Raw genomic sequence first — 17,732 nt, forward strand, 5'->3', positions numbered from 1 at the left:
GAAGGGAAGGAGCGCCATTTGACTTTTTGAATGGAAAATTAGCTCCAATTGTTAGCGGACACCATGTCGTGTTTGGAGAGCCCCTGTGTGCCTAAACATTGGAGCTCCCCCACAAGTGACCCCATTTTGGAAACTAGATCCCCCAAGGAACTTATCTAGATGCATATTGAGCACTTTAAACCCCCAGGTGCTTCACAGAAGTTTATAACGCAGAGCCATGAAAATAAAAAATAATTTTTCTTTCCTCAAAAATGATTTTTTAGCCTGGAATTTCCTATTTTGCCAAGGGTAATAGGAGAAATTGGACCCCAAATGTTGTTGTCCAGTTTGTCCTGAGTATGCCGATACCCAAACCACTGTTTGGGCGCACGGCAGGGCTCGGAAGGGAAGGCACGCCATTTGGCTTTTTAAATGGAAAATTAGCTCCAATCATTAGCGGACACCATGTCACGTTTGGAGAGCCCCTGTGTGCCTAAACATTGGAGATCCCCCAGAAATGACCCCATTTTGGAAACTAGACCCCCAAAGGAACTGATCTAGATGTGTGGTGAGGACTTTCAACCCCCAAGTGCTTCACAGAAGTTTATAACGCAGAGCCATGAAAATAAAAAAATAAAAATTATTTTCTCAAAAATGATCTTTTAGCCTGCAATTTTTTATTTTCCCAAGGGTAACAGGAGAAATTTGACCCCAATATTTGTTGTCCAGTTTCTCCTGAGTACGCTGATAGCCCATATGTGGAGGTAAACTACTGTTTGGGCACATGCCGGGGCTCGGAATTGAACTAGTGACGTTTTGCAATGCAGACTTTGATAGAATGCTCTGCGGGCGTCACGTTGCGTTTGCAGAGCCCCTGATGTGGCTAAACAGTAGAAACCCCCCACAAGTGACCCCATTTTGGAAACTAGACCCCGAAAGGAACTTATCTAGATGTGTGGTGAGCACTTTGAACCCCCAAGTGCTTCATAGAAGTTTATAATGCAGAGCCGTGAAAATAATAAATACCTTTTCTTTTCTCAAAAATAATTATTTAGCCCAGAATTTTTTATTTTCCCAAGGGTAACAGGAGAAATTTGACCCCAATATTTGTTGTCCAGTTTCTCCTGAGTACGCTGATACCCCATGTGTGGGGGTAAACCACTGTTTGGGCACAAGTCGGGGCTCAGAAGGGAAGTAGTGACTTTTGTAATGCAGACTTTGATGGAATGGTCTGCGGGCGTCACGTTGCGTTTGCAGAGCCCCTGGTGTGCCTAAACAGTAGAAACCCCCCACAAGTGACCCCCATTTTAGAAACTAGACCCCGAAAGGAACTTATCTAGATATGTGGTGAGCACTTTGATCCCCCAAGTGCTTCACAGACGTTTACAACGCAGAGCCGTGAAAATAAAAAATCATTTTTCTTTCCTCAAAAATGATGTTTTAGCAAGCATGTTTTTATTTTCACAAGGGTAACAGGAGAAATTGGACCCCAGTAATTGTTGCCCAGTTTGTCCTGAGTACACTGATACCCCATATGTGGGGGTAAACCACTGTTTGGGCACACGTCGGGGCTCGGAAGTGAGGGAGCACCATTAGACTTTTTGAATGCAAGTTTGGCTGGAATCAATGGTGGCGCCATGTTGCGTTTGGAGACCCCTGATGTGCCTAAACAGTGGTAACCCCTCAATTCTACCTCCAACACTAACCCCAACACACCCCTAACCCTAATCCCAACTGTAGCCATAACCCTAATCACAACCCTAACCACAACCCTAATTCCAACCCTAACCCTAAGGCTATGTGCCCACGTTGCGGATTCGTGTGAGATTTTTCAGCATCATTTTTGAAAAATCCGCGGGTAAAAGGCACTGCGTTTTACCTGCGGATTTTCCGCGGATTTAAACAGCCAATCAGAGCGATCGTAGCCACGGGGGGTGAAGCCACCCCCCCTGGGCTAAACTACCACTCCCCCTGTCCCTGCAGATCGGGTGAAATGGGAGTTAACCCTTTCACCCGATCTGCAGGGACGCGATCTTTCCATGACGCCACGGGTCGGATTGGCACCGACTTTCATGACGCCTACGTGGCGTCATGGGTCGGGAAGGGGTTAACATAATAACTAGCACCTCTGCCTTTATCACCCACTCCTGATTTTGGAATACAAAAACTGATATTAAATACAGATCAAATACTGCCAGTTTTTGGACAGCCTTGGTTTGGAGGAAAAAGATAGGAGAGACGGTCAACACAACCAAAACTAAAGTTTATTAATGAGAAATATTATCATTGTAGAAAATTACTGGTACAGATGTAATTACAACAGGACATTTATACAACATTGTCCTGCCATGACACACGTCCAATATCTGAATCAAAAAAGGAAGCAAATTGGTCCCGCATGTGACCAACGGCTGCAGGTGATGCTGGAAATCGGGCAGTGGGTGTGCAACTGGTTCATCCAGTTCAATGTTGGGTTGCTCCTTAACCATTATATAATTGTGCAGAACCACACAGGCTTTGACCACCTCGTCGACTGTTTCCACTTTTAGATTTATGGCTGATGCAAGAATGCGCCATTTAGCGACCAGAATGCCAAAGGTACACTCTACTGTTCTTCGGGCCCTGGTCAGTCTGTAGATAAAGATCCTTCTAGTGTGGTTCAAGTCCCGACTGGAATAGGGCTTTAGTAGGTTTTCACACATCTGAAAGGCCTCATCTCCAACCATAACAAATGGCATCGGTGGACCTTGAGTGTTGGCGAGAGGTTGTGGCGGTGGAAAATTGAAATTGTTGCCATACACACGGCGGCACATATCAGAGTTCTTGAAAGTCTGGGAATCGTTGCCACGGCCAAAAGCTCCAATGTCCACGGCGATGAAGCGACAGTTCGCATCGGCTATTGCCATGAGCACCACAGAAAAATATTTTTTGTAATTGAAGTACTCCGATCCTGTTCTGGCTGGTTTGATAATGCGAATGTGCTTTCTATCCACCGCTCCTAAACAGTTGGGGAAATCACACATTCCAGAATTTTTCCGCAATTTCAAGCCACATGTCCAAGGTGGGTGGGTAGGGGTATAAACTCATCCCGGAGTACATTCCACAAAGCCCGGCAGGTGTCCACAACTATTCCGGACAGGGTGGATATTCCAAGCCGGTATTGGAAGTGGAGGGATGATAAACTCTCTCTGGTGGCCAGAAATCTGGAAGAAAAACAAACACAAAAAAAAATTACAATCTATTCTTTTTATGGTGTGGTTAGGATAAAAAAAGAAAGGAAAATACACAAAAATTACATGTCAGAAAACACTAGATTTGGACTGTCATTGGTTTAGATTTTGAACGTACCTTAATGTAACCAGCAGACGTTCCTCGGGTGGAATCGCTCTACGGAGCTGGGTGTCCTGTCGCCGTATGGCTCCTTAGACACGAGAAAGCAAATCCCGGAACGAGTCTTGCAACATTCGTGTGTATTCCTGGAATTTCTCCGGGTTGGCATTAAGCTCGGCATAGAGCGTGTGATAGGCTCCACGGCTCTCACGTAGTTCGATAATGGGGTGCCTCCAAAAACGCCTACGTTGTCTCCTTCTCCATCTTTCGCGATTTCTGTCTTGCTCCCAAGCAAAAGCACAGGCAAGAAACAGCTTGAAGCTGAAATGCAGGTTGAAATAAAAGCTCTCCATGCGAAGATCCATCATGACACAGGATACAGTAGCAAACTGTTAAAATTTCAGTAGACCTAGGGTCTATATAGAGAGATCCCATAATACACGCCCTCTGTAGTCCCATTGGCGGTGTCTGGTTATCTTGATTTTTCTCTTGTGAAATTTCTCATCATGCGCACAAAAAACGCAAACGCAGAAAAAAACGCATGTAAACGCGTACAAACACAGCGTTTTTTTTAGACGCATGCGACAACGCATGCGTCTAAAAAACGCCGCGTTTGTACGCGTTTAAATTCGTTTTTTCCACCACTTTCGGATGCGTTTTAAACGCTGCGGATTTAAACGCAAATGTGAAACTAGCCTTACCTAGTAACATAACAGTTTTCAAGGTAGAAGGAAGACTAAGTCCATCTAGTTCAACCCATATCCTAACCCAACTTGCCCCAACATGTTGATCCAGAGGAAGGCAAAAAAAAAAACATGCGGCAAACACTAAGCTCCACATTGAGGAAAAAAAATAATTCCCGACTTTTCCTAGAAGGGGGTAGTGGTACTGGAGCCTGGGAAAAGGCAGACAGAGGACTGAACCTCTTGTTGGATGAGGGATTTAATGCTGTCCAACAGGGAGGGTTGTTTGGCACGCAACACATCAGTGCAGGGCTGGCAAAGCTTCTTGTACGCTGAGAGAAGTTTGGTAGCACAAACACCACACTTACGGCTAGGCCCTTTATCCTTATTAGGGGCAGGGACCTTGCCTCCCTAAAGAGAGAGAGAAAGGTGGACCAAGTCTCCCATGAGTATCCTCCTACTGTAAGTAGTGGAGCAGAACAGTAGGAGGGTGAATGCTGGGCTCTGCAGAAGCAGAAAAGGAGGGTTTGTCTCCATTCATGGTTAGTCCGTCAGTGGTCACACAGACAATGAGTCCTGCCTGGAGGCATCATGTTCGTGATCCTCCTCCCCAAGGTCATCAGGGGGAACCAGGGCAGGGAACTTGCGCTTAAGGCTACTTTCACACTAGCGTTGTTTGCTGTACGTCGCAATGCATCGTTTTGGAGAAAAAACGCATCCTGCAAATGTGCCCGCAGGATGCGTGTTTTCTATAATAGACTTGCATTAGCGACGCATGCATCGTGTTTTGGTGGACCCTCGGCACAAGAAAACGTTTCATTTAACGTTTTTTGTGCATCGAGTCCGCCATTTTCGACCGCACATGCGCGGCCGAAACTCTGCCCCCTCCTCTACGGAACTCACAATGGGAAACCGATGCGTTTTAAAACTGCATCTGCTGCCCATGTTGTGCTACATTAACACACTGTCCGTCGGGCCGACGGTTTGCGACGGCCCTTACCGACGGACTAGTGTGAAAGTAGCCTAAAACACGACTCCAGCGATGAAGAGAAAAAAAACAACACTTTGCTACAGTGGTGCTTTTATAATTTAATAATAAGCAGACTGCCATGACATGATACCGCAGTGTGTCAGGTATAATATTCAGGTGACATCCACTGCATTTTTGCCCATCAGGGGGCGCTACTTATTTAAAATTCAGTGCTATAAAAAAATTGTTTTTTAAATAAATGATATTAAACGAAAAATCAAGCATTCTGTACAAATAGCTCACCTTGCAGTGGGTGAACGTAGCTGTAAGGATCTGCAGCACAGATGAAGGAAGAGACTGGATATTCTCAAAATGCACTGCTTCCTCTATAGAGCAGACATGGCGCACACAAGCCGTGAATGCTGCTATCCAGTGAGACATCTCCTAGCAAATGTAAGTTATAATAAGTTATAATTTTCAAAGGTGAATTTATAGATTGTCACATAGGATGCATGGAAAGTCTTACACTCCAGTACATACATTTTGGACATGAAGTATGATATCAGTTATAAAAAAAATGAGATAACGTGGCCTGTAGCAACCAGAACCTAAAATTATACTTCCTACTGCAATTTAGAAAATGAACTTTGCTTGCCAATTATTGCATGTAGAGGATTGATTTATTTTCTGTGCCAAGAAAAACACACTATCACTCAAACACATGGGGGTGGCACTACGGCTATAATGCAGAGGATCACCCAGCAGCTGGGAATCAGGCTGCTCTCATGCTCTTGTTACCTAATTTACAGACATTCCATGCTGACATTAGTAATGAGATATCCAACTTCAAATAAGACATGTCACCAGGGCCGTATTTGCCACTAGTACCAGATGATCGCTCACGCAGGAAGAAGGTGTTGCGCCGGGAGTTGGGACAGAGCTAGAGGGATGTTTGGCGCGGGCGCGCGGTGTGGGAAAGGGGAGTATGAGGGACGGAGGGATGGGGGACAGAGGAAGGGGGGGGGGGGGGGATGAAGGAGGATGGGGAGCCGAGCCATGCAAGATGGGAGCAGGAGCGGGAGCGGGGGGGTTGAGAGATGAGCCATGCATACAGGAGGGGGAGAGGAATATGAGCCATGCTTATGGGATGGGTGGGAGATGAGCCATGCATACATGAGAGGGGGGGATATGAGCCATGCATACAGGAGGGGGGATATGAGCCATACATATGGAATGGGTGGGAGATGAGCCATGCATATAGGAGGGGGGGGATATGAGCTATGCATATGGGATGGGATGGAGATGAGCCATGCATACAGAAGGGGGTGGGGATATGAGCCATGCATACAGGATGGGATGGGAAGAAGATGAGCCATGCAGGAGGGGAGGGGGGCATTATATAGTATTCAGCATCATGTGGGGTCATAATACAGTATGGAGAACTGTGTGCGGCCATTATACAGTATGGAGCATCATGTGTGGCCATTATACAGTATTGAGCATCATGTGTGGCCATTATACAGTATTGATCATCATGCAGGGCCATTATACAGTATGTGGAGCACCGAGTAGCCATTATACAGCATTGAGCATCATGTGTGGCCATTATACAGTATAGAGTATCACGTGGGGTCATTATACAGTATGGAGAACTGTGTGCGGCCATTATACAGTATGGAGCATCATGTGTGGCCATTATACAGTATTGAGCATCATGTGTGGCCATTATACAGTATTGATCATCATGCAGGGCCATTATACAGTATGTGGAGCACCGAGTAGCCATTATACAGCATTGAGCATCATGTGTGGCCATTATACAGCATTGAGCATCATGTGTGGCCATTATACAGCATTGAGCATCATGTGTGGCCATTATACAGCATTGAGCATCATGTGTGGCTATTACACAGCATTGAGCATCATGTGTGGCCATTATACAGTATGGAGCACTGTGTGGCCATATTTTTTTGTTTATAATGTTTATGAAACCGTGTGATCAGCAGTGCTAAATGGGTGTGGTTGGGATGTGGATATGGGTGTGACTAGTTGTGAAATGGGTGTGTGTGGTCAGAGGTGTGGCCTAAAATTTGCCGCGCCGCAAACTTTATACCTCTTTTCCTTCTTCAAAAGTTGGGAGGTATAGTTCCGCATTTGCCAGATCACGGCAAGTTCCGCAAATCCCATAGGGAATGAATGAGGCCAAACGCAGTGTTGCTGTAAGTGATCCATTCCGTTATGCGGCAGATGCAGAAAAACTGCCCGATTTGCTGCAAAAGGCTACTTTCACATCAGCGATTCTTGCCAAAGTCACTGCCGATAGTGTCATACTCACCAAAGGGGGAGGCAGCACTAAAATTGCCTAGGGCAGCATAAACTCTAAATACGGCCCTGCATACCACTATGTCACTTCTCAGTTATAAAAGAACCGTAATCAGACAAAAAGCAGCTTCTAATGGCCTGGAGTCTGTGACTCTTCTTGTTCCTTGATGAGTCATGGTCCTCGCCTTTTCTTTTGTCCTACCCCCCCCTCATTTCAGGTCCTTAAAGGGAACCTGTCACCCCGTTTTTAGGGCCTGAGCTGTGCTTTACAATAGTGCATTTATTATCCCGATTCCCCACCTTTGCTGCCAAAATACCTTAGTAAACCCGCCGTTTTCGGCTGTCAATCACGCTGGTCCGGTCAAATGGGCGTTGTGAAATCGCTGTGTCTCCCCCACCTCTTGCTTTTCCCTAAGAAATTTCTCCCCGGCGTTGTATTTCGCGCCTGCGCATTGAAGTCTCATCTCGCGCCTGCGCATTATGCTTTGCCCCACTGTGGGCATAGCATACAGCACATAATTGCGCATGCGCGGCTCCTCACTGTAACCTGTGTGCCCCGGAAGTCTGGATATGCAAATTGTGATGCCCTGGATGCCGGTAAACTTTTCCCATCCAGGACTGCTAGCGTAAGTTTTGTAACAAAATCGCTTATCTATCTATCTATGGTATTCCTTCTAACTTTCTTATTCCTTCTTTCTATCTATTTATCTATCTCATCTATCAAACAGCAGATTACCTGCAACATACACCCCGCGACATACACCCTGCGACATACACCCTACAACATGCAATATACACCCTGCGACATACACACTGTGACATCCACCCAGCGATATACATCTTGCAACCTACTACATGTGACATACTACACTACATGCGACATACTACATGCGACATACTACATGCGACATACGACATGCGACGACGTGCGACAACATGCAACATGCTACAACATGTGACAAAATGCGACATGCAACAACATGTTACATGCAACAATATGTGGCATGCGTCAACATGTGGCATGCAGCAACATGCGACAGCATGCGGCGACATGCGACTACATGCGTCATGCGGCGACATGCAACCTGTGACATGCAACAACATGCAGCAGGCGACAGCATGCAACATGCCACAGCATGCGACAACATGTGACATGCAACAACATGCGGCATGCAACGACATGTGACAACAGGCAACATGCGGCGACATGCAACAATATGCGACAACATGCGACACGCATGTTGCGACGACTTGCACCGTGCGACTACATGCAGCGACAAGCAACGACATGCGACAAGCAACTACATGCTCCAACATGTGACTTGCGACAGCATGTGACACGCAACATGCGACGACATGCGACAACATGCACCATGCGACAACATGCACCATGTGACGACATGCAACAACATGTGACATGCAAGAACATGTGGCAGCATACAACATGCAACATTCGACAACATGCACCATGCGACGACATGCAGCAACATGCGCCATGCAGCAACATGTGACATGCGACAGTATGCGGCATGGGACGACATGCGGCAACATGCGACAGCATGCCACAACATGTGACATGCAACATCATGCAATGATATGCGTCATGCGGCAACATACGACGACATGCACCATACAACATGCAACATACAACACATACATACAATATATACATATAGACATACAGTACATTAAACATAGAGTACATACTCACAATCACTTGTCACTTTGATCCCCGAAGCAAGTGTCATCTGTAAAAAATATTAAAATAACCAACAACCTATATACTCCCTGTCTGTAGAAATCCAATGTAAACCAGTGTCCCTCGACGATCTCCCGTGGAGAACAGCAGCATCAGCTGATGTGACTGCTCTCCAGGGGCTCCAGGACTACAATGATGGAAGGTATGCTTCCCCAATGTATTCCCCACAATGTATTCCTACGCCTCTCTGAGAAAATAGTCCATAGTCTCACTTTTGGCACTGCTGTTTTGGAAAAATCCCAGGCAGCTTTGCCAGAAAGTGACACTCTGAACTATAGTAACCTCTCAGTGATGCACTTCAGGAGCCATTGTCTCCTGTCAGTGTGTCACTAAAGGTCCTATAGAGCAGTGACATCACCCGATGTCACTGCTCTATAGAGGAGATCATCGTGGGACACTCGTTATTAATTGGACTACGGTGGACAGGTAGTATACGGTTTATTATTTTACGTTTTTTGCAGGCGCTGAAGTATGGCAAGTATAGTCAAATGAAGAATATTAAAATACTTTTTTCCTAATGTGTGTGTTTTATTAACCCTTTATTACTATTGGATTAATAACGGATAGGCGTCTTATTGACGCCTCTCCGTTATTAACCCGGCTTAATGTCACCTTACAATAGCAAGGTGACATTAACCCCTTATTACCCCATATCCCACCGCTACAGGGGAGTGGGAAGAGAAGGGCTAAGTGCCGGAATTTGCACATCTTACAGATGCGCCATTTCTGGGGCGGCTGCGGACTGGTATTTGTAGCCGAGGGGGGGGGGCAATATCCATGGCCCCTCACTAGGCTATGAATATCAGCCTGCCATTTTATACCGCGCATGCGCAGCCGAAACTCCGCTCCCTCCTCCCCAGACTTCAGAATGGGCAGCGGATGTGTTGAAAAATTGCATCCGCTGCCCACCTCGTGTACAAATTTCACAACGTGCATCGGTACGTCGGCCCGACACATAGCGACGGACCCGTACCGACGCAAGTGTGAAAGAGGCCTTAATTAGCGTTTAATTTAAAAAAAAAAAAAACAGAAAAAAACGGCGTGGGCTCCCGCGCAATTTTCTGCGCCAGAGGGGGAAAACAGATGGCCAGGGGCCAATATCTGTAGCCTGCTCTGAATATCAGCCCACAGCTGTCTGCGTAGCCTTTACTGGCTATTAAAATAGGGGACCCCCCCCAAAAAAAAAATGACATGGGGTCCCCCTATATTTTATAGCCAGAAAGGCTACGCAGACAGCTGCGGGCTGATATTCATAGCCTAGAGAGGGGCCATGGATATTGCCTCCCCCGGCTACAAATACCAGTCCGCAGCCGCCCCAGAAATGGCGCGTCTGTAAGATGTGCAAATTCCGGCACTTAGCCTCTTTCTTCCCACTCCCGTGTAACGGTGGGATATGGGGTAATAAGGGGTTAATGTCACCTTGCTACTGTAAGGTGACATTAAGCCGGGTTAATAACGGAGAGGCGTCAATAAGACGCCTATCCATTATTAATCCAATAGTAAGAAAGGGTTAATAAAACATACACATTAGGAAAAAACTATTTTAATATTCTTCATTTAACTATACTTACCATACTTCAGCGCCTGCAAAAAACGTAAAATAAACCATATACTACCTGTCCACCGTAGTCCAATTAATAACAAGTGTCCCACGACGATCTCCTCTATAGAACAGTGACATCGGGTGATGTCACTGCTCAATAGGACCTTCAGTGACACACTGACAGGAGACAATGGCTCCTGAAGTGCATCACTGAGAGGTTACTATAGTTCAGAGTGTCACTTTCTGGCAAAGCTGCCCGGGATTTTTCCAAAACAGCAGTGCCAGAAGTGAGACTAGGGACTATTTTCTCACAGGGGCGTAGGAATACATTGTGGGGAATACATTGGGGAAGCATACCTTCCATCATTGTAGTCCTGGAGCGCAGTCACATCAGCTGATGCTGCTGTTCTCCACGGGAGATCGTCGAGGGACACTCGTTTACATTGGATTTCTGCGGACAGGGAGTATATAGGTTGTTTGTTATTTTAATATTTATTACAGATGACACTTGCTTCGGGGATCAAAGTGACAAGTGATGGTGAGTATGTACTCGATGTTTAATGTATTGTATAAAAAAACAACTAATATAAGCAATATCTTTATTTCAAAACAATTGGATTAAAAACTAGCACGACACCCAAACCCCTTTTGGTGGGAGTGGGTCCATAAAAACCTGGCTTGATCATAGGAGGGCAGAGATAGGGGGAGAAAAACTGGGATAAAAAATTCTAAATATCCCTAAAAAATTACTCCCTGCCTGTCTGCAGAGGTTGGCACCCTCTTGAACGCAATATGGCGCCCCCGCTCCTCGACGGCTCACCCTATATGCCCTATGAGTCCCTTGATGTGAAGATGCTATATAACTATTGATACCCCAAAATAGCCCACACAATAGGGCCCAAAGAAGAAAAAATACACACACATAGACCAAACACCAGGTGGTAATTCACCAACAACATGCAAGCCCACACGGGCTGGTCTGACCGTACAGAGCCCTATAACCTAAAGTACTCCGTCAATGGCTAAGGCTAGTGCACCCTAAAGAGTCCCTAGCCAAAAGTCCCTGCCTGTCAGCGGAGGTTGGCACCCTCTTGGACGCAAATGGCGCCCCCGCTCCTCGGCGGCTGCCCCTGTTGACCCTCACTGAGTCCCTACACAAGTAGGGGGATCCTATACACAGGTGGTGCCTGAGGGGCTAAACCGGTGACCCGTAACCATGGACCCCTCTAGCTTCGGTCAGACCTTAAGAAAAAATACAGACTGTATAGAGACACAAACTAATAATCCCTACGATATACCAAGTACCTTTTAGGGAAGGGCAACTTTTACATAAGGTGGCGGATGAATATTGCACCTCCACCACCTAAGCATATACACATGAATGAGGATATATTAGTATTGATAGTATAACTAAATAACTGAGATATACAGAGTACCTATTAGGGATTTGCAATATTATACACAAGATGGCCGATAAACATCACACCTCCACCTTCTAGGCATATACACATGAATGAGAACACATTAGCATCAATGGTATAGCTAAGGTTATACCCCCAATAGCGATAGAATGCATAGGGAGCATTCACATAGGTAATACAATGAAGGCTATATCCCAAATAGCGAGAACACTCATGTTATATATATGCCAGTTATACGTCCATAGTTGGTGAAAATACCCAAAAAACAATAACAAAATAAAAAACCCAATCCACTTATCTGTGGTCAGGTTTTGCCTCTACGCTTTTCCCCCCCATGATGTGGTTCCTCAGGAGGCATATGGGAAGATGGACTTCCGTGTGTTTAAGTCACATTGGAGATGTACGCTGTGCCTGGTTGTAGGTGCAGGAAATACACTGGCCAAGACCCCCTTAAATAGCCCCCTCCTTTAAGATAGAAAATACAGGGGCTACAGCCCATACCTACGCCCTGTTGTTTAAGTTGTCCCATAAATGTGATAACCTGCAGAGCTTCGGATTACCTGAGTAAACATTCCAGCCGCCATTACTACACGGAGGCCAGTCGGCGTCCTCTCACTGCGCACGCGCCGCTGTCAGACTCTAGAGGTCGACATGTATGATATACAACTGCGCATGCGCTCGGCCGACATTTTGTTGTGTATCGCCCAGCACTGAGGAGCAACCACGCAGGCGCCATCCTGTCGGCATAGAGCCGCATACATAGGTGTCCCTACGCTGCGCTGGAGCCGCCAGGAATACATTAACACGCCTCCACTACACATGCACCACCTAGCCTAATGATTCACCAAAACTGGCCGTATTGTTTATCTTGTCATTGTCACTAACGGCTACATCAAGCCCCATTTATATATGACAATGCGCCCATTAACATTAGAATAGAGCAGCGCCATCGCATCCACTCAAACAAAGGGGCAAAGGATACAGCAAGCACACAGCGGTCGCCAGCACTATTAACCCATAAATGTGTGACAGACCTCTCTTGCACGTCCATAACAGGGCCAAAAATACCCAAACCACTTGCATATGGAATATTGTTTAACTCAATACATATCCGCTTTGAACCCTATGTGTTCATATAAAGACATAAATGGGTATATAAGAACAATGCCCCAGTAGTGCCTCCAAAGATGATGTTATATACTACACGTGGCATTCTACAGGGCATGGTTACCAAAAAATGTACCCTCTAACACTGGGCACACATAATCAGTACGTAGTGGCGTAAGGTTTAGACAGTGTGCACCCACACCCACAACAATCTAATCCTAAATCTATAATGTAATGATAGTCTGGGGTATACATAAATGATAAATAAACATCATACCCCTATATCTATATTCATTTGCTGCAAACCATCTAATAGGCCTGTAGCGCTGTCAAATTAATACCAGGGGAAAAAAAAAAGTGGAGCAAGAAACGAAACCGACGAAAACAATTCACACGAAGCAACTATAGGTTAACCGCTCATTCAGTCCTCCAGGGACCACTGACCCCATCCTAAATATCCACTGGGTTTCCTTTTGAAGGATGACCCTATCCCAGTCGCCCCTCCTTCCATTTTGTTTTACCACTTCCAGGACACAAAAGGAGAGAACCTTATTGTCACCCTGGTGTGTCTCCCAAATGTGGCGTGCTACAGGGGTGTCTCTAGCATTTTTGATGTCTCCTAGGTGTTCCCCGATTCTCCTTCTCAGTTCTCTTTTTGTCTTCCCTATATAATTTTTCGGACATGTACATGTAGCCATATAGACCACACCAATGGTCTTACAATTAGCAAAATCCCTACAAAAAAAAAGTGTCTTCCATTAGATGCACTAATAAAGCTTTTGCCTGGTGCTACATAATCACAAAAGGAACAATTTCCGCACCTAAACGTACCATTGATGCGTCTATCCAACCAGGTTCCTTCACGTTTAGGTCTTTTATAGTGACTATGTACAAGTCGATCTTTCAAGGATCGTCCTCTACGGAAGGTGATCTGGGGTCTATCCGGGATAACACCTACCAGAGTCTCGTCCAACTGTAAAATGCCCCAATGTTTTTGAGGACACTAAAACCCGATTGGACTGATTGTCAAAGGTTCCAATAATCCTCGGGATGTTATCAGCCTCTGGTATCTTGTTGGTCTGTAGGAGAGTCCTCCTCTCTCTACCCAGAGCATTTCTAAAGGCCGGATCTAGTACCTCATCCGGATAGCCCCGATCCCGAAATCTCTCCCACAGATCATACGCTTGTGCCCTGAAGGTGGCAGGACTGGAGCAATTTCTCCTTGTTCTCAGGTATTGGCCCCGAGGAATACCCTACTTCAGGGGTGCCGGATGGTGACTCTCCCACCGAAGGAGGGCATTCGTGGCTGTTGGCTTTCGAAACAGTCTTGTATCCAGCATACCCTTGGTGTTGATGGTAATTTTCACATCCAAAAAAGCCAGTTCACATCTATCACTCTCCGACGTGAACCTAAGACCAAAACCATTGTTGTTCAACCCTTGTACAAAACTGTCGAACTCCGTTTCTAGACCTGCATCCAAGATCATTCTCAATGACCCAGTAAACCTTTCGGTAGGGTCATTCTCGAGTATGCCATAGGTCTCTCTGTCATTGAGGATTAATTTACACATACCAACATACTTTCAGTGGTCGAGGATGACCAAATTGCCCCCTTTGTCAGATGGCTTGACAACAATTTGGTCATTCTTCTCCAACTTGTCTAAGGCCTCCCATTCTTCACCACTTAGATTAGGCGGTGTGTCTGCATTTCTCCGGCCAATTTTCTTAAGGTCATCCTCGACCACTTTCAGGAAAATGTCGATATTTGTGTAATCTCCCGGGGGGGAAAGGGGGGGGGGTGGAATTCTATTGCTTTTTAATTTCAGGTCAGTCTGTGGACCCAACCCTCTCCCCCTCTCATTTTCCTCTAGGAGGTCTGTCAAAGCATTAAATCCCTCTGGTCATATGGAGAGGTACAGAAACGGAGTTCGACAGTTTTGTACAAGGGTTGAACAACAATGGTTTTGGTCTTAGGTTCACGTCGGAAAGTGATAGATGTGAACTGGCTTTTTTGGATGTGAAAATTACCATCAAGACCAAGGGTATGTTGGATACAAGACTGTTTCGAAAGTCAACAGCCACGAATGCCCTCCTTCGGTGGGAGAGTCACCATCCGGCACCCCTGAAGAAGGGTATTCCTCGGGGCCAATACCTGAGAACAAGGAGAAATTGCTCCAGTCCTGCCACCTTCAGGGCACAAGCGTATGATCTGAGGGAGAGATTTAGGGATCGGAGCTATCCGGATGAGGTACTAGATCCGGCCTTTAGAAATGCTCTGGGTAGAGAGAGGAGGACTCTCCTACAGACCAACAAGAAACCAGAGGCTGATAACATCCCGAGGATTATTGGAACCTTTGACAATCAGTCCAATCGGGTTTTTAGTGTCCTCAAAAACATTGGGGCATTTTACAGTTGGACGAGACTCTGGTAGATGTTATCCCGGATAGACCCCAGATCACCTTCCGTAGAGGACGATCCTTGAAAGATAGACTTGTACATAGTCACTATAAAAGACCTAAACATGAAGGAACCTGGTTGGATAGACGCATCAATGGTACGTTTAGGTGCGGAAATTGTTCCTTTTATGATTATGTAGCACCAGGCAAAAGCTTTATTAGTGCATCTAATGGAAGACACTTTTTTTTGTAGGGATTTTGCTAATTGTAAGACCATTGGTGTGGTCTATATGACTACATGTACATGTCCGAAAAATTATATAGGGAAGACAAAAAGAGAACTGAGAAGGAGAATCGGGGAACACCTAGGAGACATCAAAAATGCTAGAGACACCTCTGTAGCACGCCACATTTGGGAGACACACCAGGGTGACAATAAGGTTCTCTCCTTTTGTGTCCTGGAAGTGGTAAAACAAAATGGAAGGAGGGGCGACTGGGATAGGGTCATCCTTCAAAAGGAAACCCAGTGGATATTTAGGATGGGGTCAGTGGTCCCTAGAGGACTGAATGAGCGGTTAACCTATAGTTGCTTCGTGTGAATTGTTTTCGTCGGTTTCGTTTCTTGCTCCCCTTTTTTTTCCCCTGGTATTAATTTGACAGCGCTACAGGCCTATTAGATGGTTTGCAGCAAATGAATATAGATATAGGGGTATGATGTTTATTTATCATTTATGTATACTCCAGACTATCATTACATTATAGATTTAGGATTAGAGATTGTTGTGGGTGTGGGTGTACACTCTCTAAACCTTACGCCACTACGTACTGATTATGTGTGCCCAGTGTTAGAGGGTACATTTTTTGGTAACAATGCCCTGTAGAACGCCACGTGTAGTATATAACATCATCTTTGGAGGCACTACTGGCGCATTGTTCTTATATACCCATTTATGTCTTTATATGAACACATAGGGTTCAATGCGGATATGTATTGAGTTAAACAATATTCCATATGCAAGTGGTTTGGGTATTTTTGGCCCTGTTATGGACGTGCAAGAGAGGTCTGTCACACATTTATGGGTTAATAGTGCTGGCGACCTCTGTGTGCTTGCTGTATCCTTAGCCCCTTTGTTTGAGTGGATGCGATGGCGCTGCTCTATTCTAATGTTAATGGGCGCATTGTCATATGTAAATGGGGCTTGATGTAGCCGTTAGTGACAATGACAAGATAAACAATACGGCCAGTTTTGGTGAATCATTAGGCTAGGTGGTGCATGTGTAGTGGAGGCGTGTTAATGTATTCCTGGCGGCTCCAGCGCAGCGTAGGGACACCTATGTATGCGGCTCTATGCCGACAGGATGGCGCCTGCGTGGTTGCTCCTCAGTGCTGGGCGATACACAACAAAATGTCGGCCGAGCGCATGCGCAGTTGTATATCATACATGTCGACCTCTAGAGTCTATAAAGGCACAGATGATTGGCCTCGGGGAGACCAAAACATCCAACACCGCGGAGACACCATCACGTGTTTCTCAACGCAGTGATTCCAGAACACTGCCCCCATCCCTCATGGGAAATATGCAGATGCATGTAAAGAAGCTGCGGAGACACCATCACGTGTTTCTCAACGCAGTGATTCCAGAACACTGCCCCCATCCGTTATGGGAAATATGCAGATGCATGTAAAGAAGCTGCGGAGACACCATCACGTGTTTCTCAACGCAGTGATTCCAGAACACTGCCCCCATCCCTTATGGGAAATATGCAGATGCATGTAAAGAAGCTGCGGAGACACCATCACGCGTTTCTCGACGCAAGCAGTGAATAGCCAGGCCGTTCCCCGGGAAGGAACAACCACGGGAAGGGCAGCATCCTATGAAGGAAAGCCACCTATGCCAAGCATGGTATCCATCCACAGACAGCTGTTTCGGGGTTTTTGCCCCTCATCAGTGTGGAGTAGGAATCTGGCTGGCCTGGCTATTCACTGCTTGCGTCGAGAAACACGTGATGGTGTCTCCGCAGCTTCTTTACATGCATCTGCATATTTCCCATAAGGGATGAAGGCAGTGTTCTGGAATCACTGCGTTGAGAAACACGTGATGGTGTCTCCGCGGTGTTGGATGTTTTGGTCTCCCCGAGGCCAATCATCTGTGCCTTTATAGCCTTTTTACTAGGCACTGCTCCTAATAGCCAGATTCCTACTCCACACTGATGAGGGGCAA

At 46.0% G+C, this 17,732-nt stretch overlaps 1 protein-coding gene across 2 annotated transcripts in view; it reads right to left on the reverse strand.

Annotated features, from left to right (window-relative positions):
• The window catches only part of FIRRM (FIGNL1 interacting regulator of recombination and mitosis), a 693,335-nt gene that overhangs the window by 640,111 nt on the left and 35,492 nt on the right, over window positions 1-17,732 (reverse strand). For both annotated transcript variants that reach the window (XM_069737142.1, XM_069737143.1), the window contains exon 5: window positions 5,266-5,406. In XM_069737142.1, the coding sequence (XP_069593243.1) occupies window positions 5,266-5,406 (141 nt within the window). The remainder of the gene's footprint in view (window positions 1-5,265; window positions 5,407-17,732) is intronic.

The sequence above is a fragment of the Ranitomeya imitator genome, chromosome 8 (assembly GCF_032444005.1).
Source record: "Ranitomeya imitator isolate aRanImi1 chromosome 8, aRanImi1.pri, whole genome shotgun sequence".
NCBI classification, from domain to species: domain Eukaryota; kingdom Metazoa; phylum Chordata; class Amphibia; order Anura; family Dendrobatidae; genus Ranitomeya; species Ranitomeya imitator.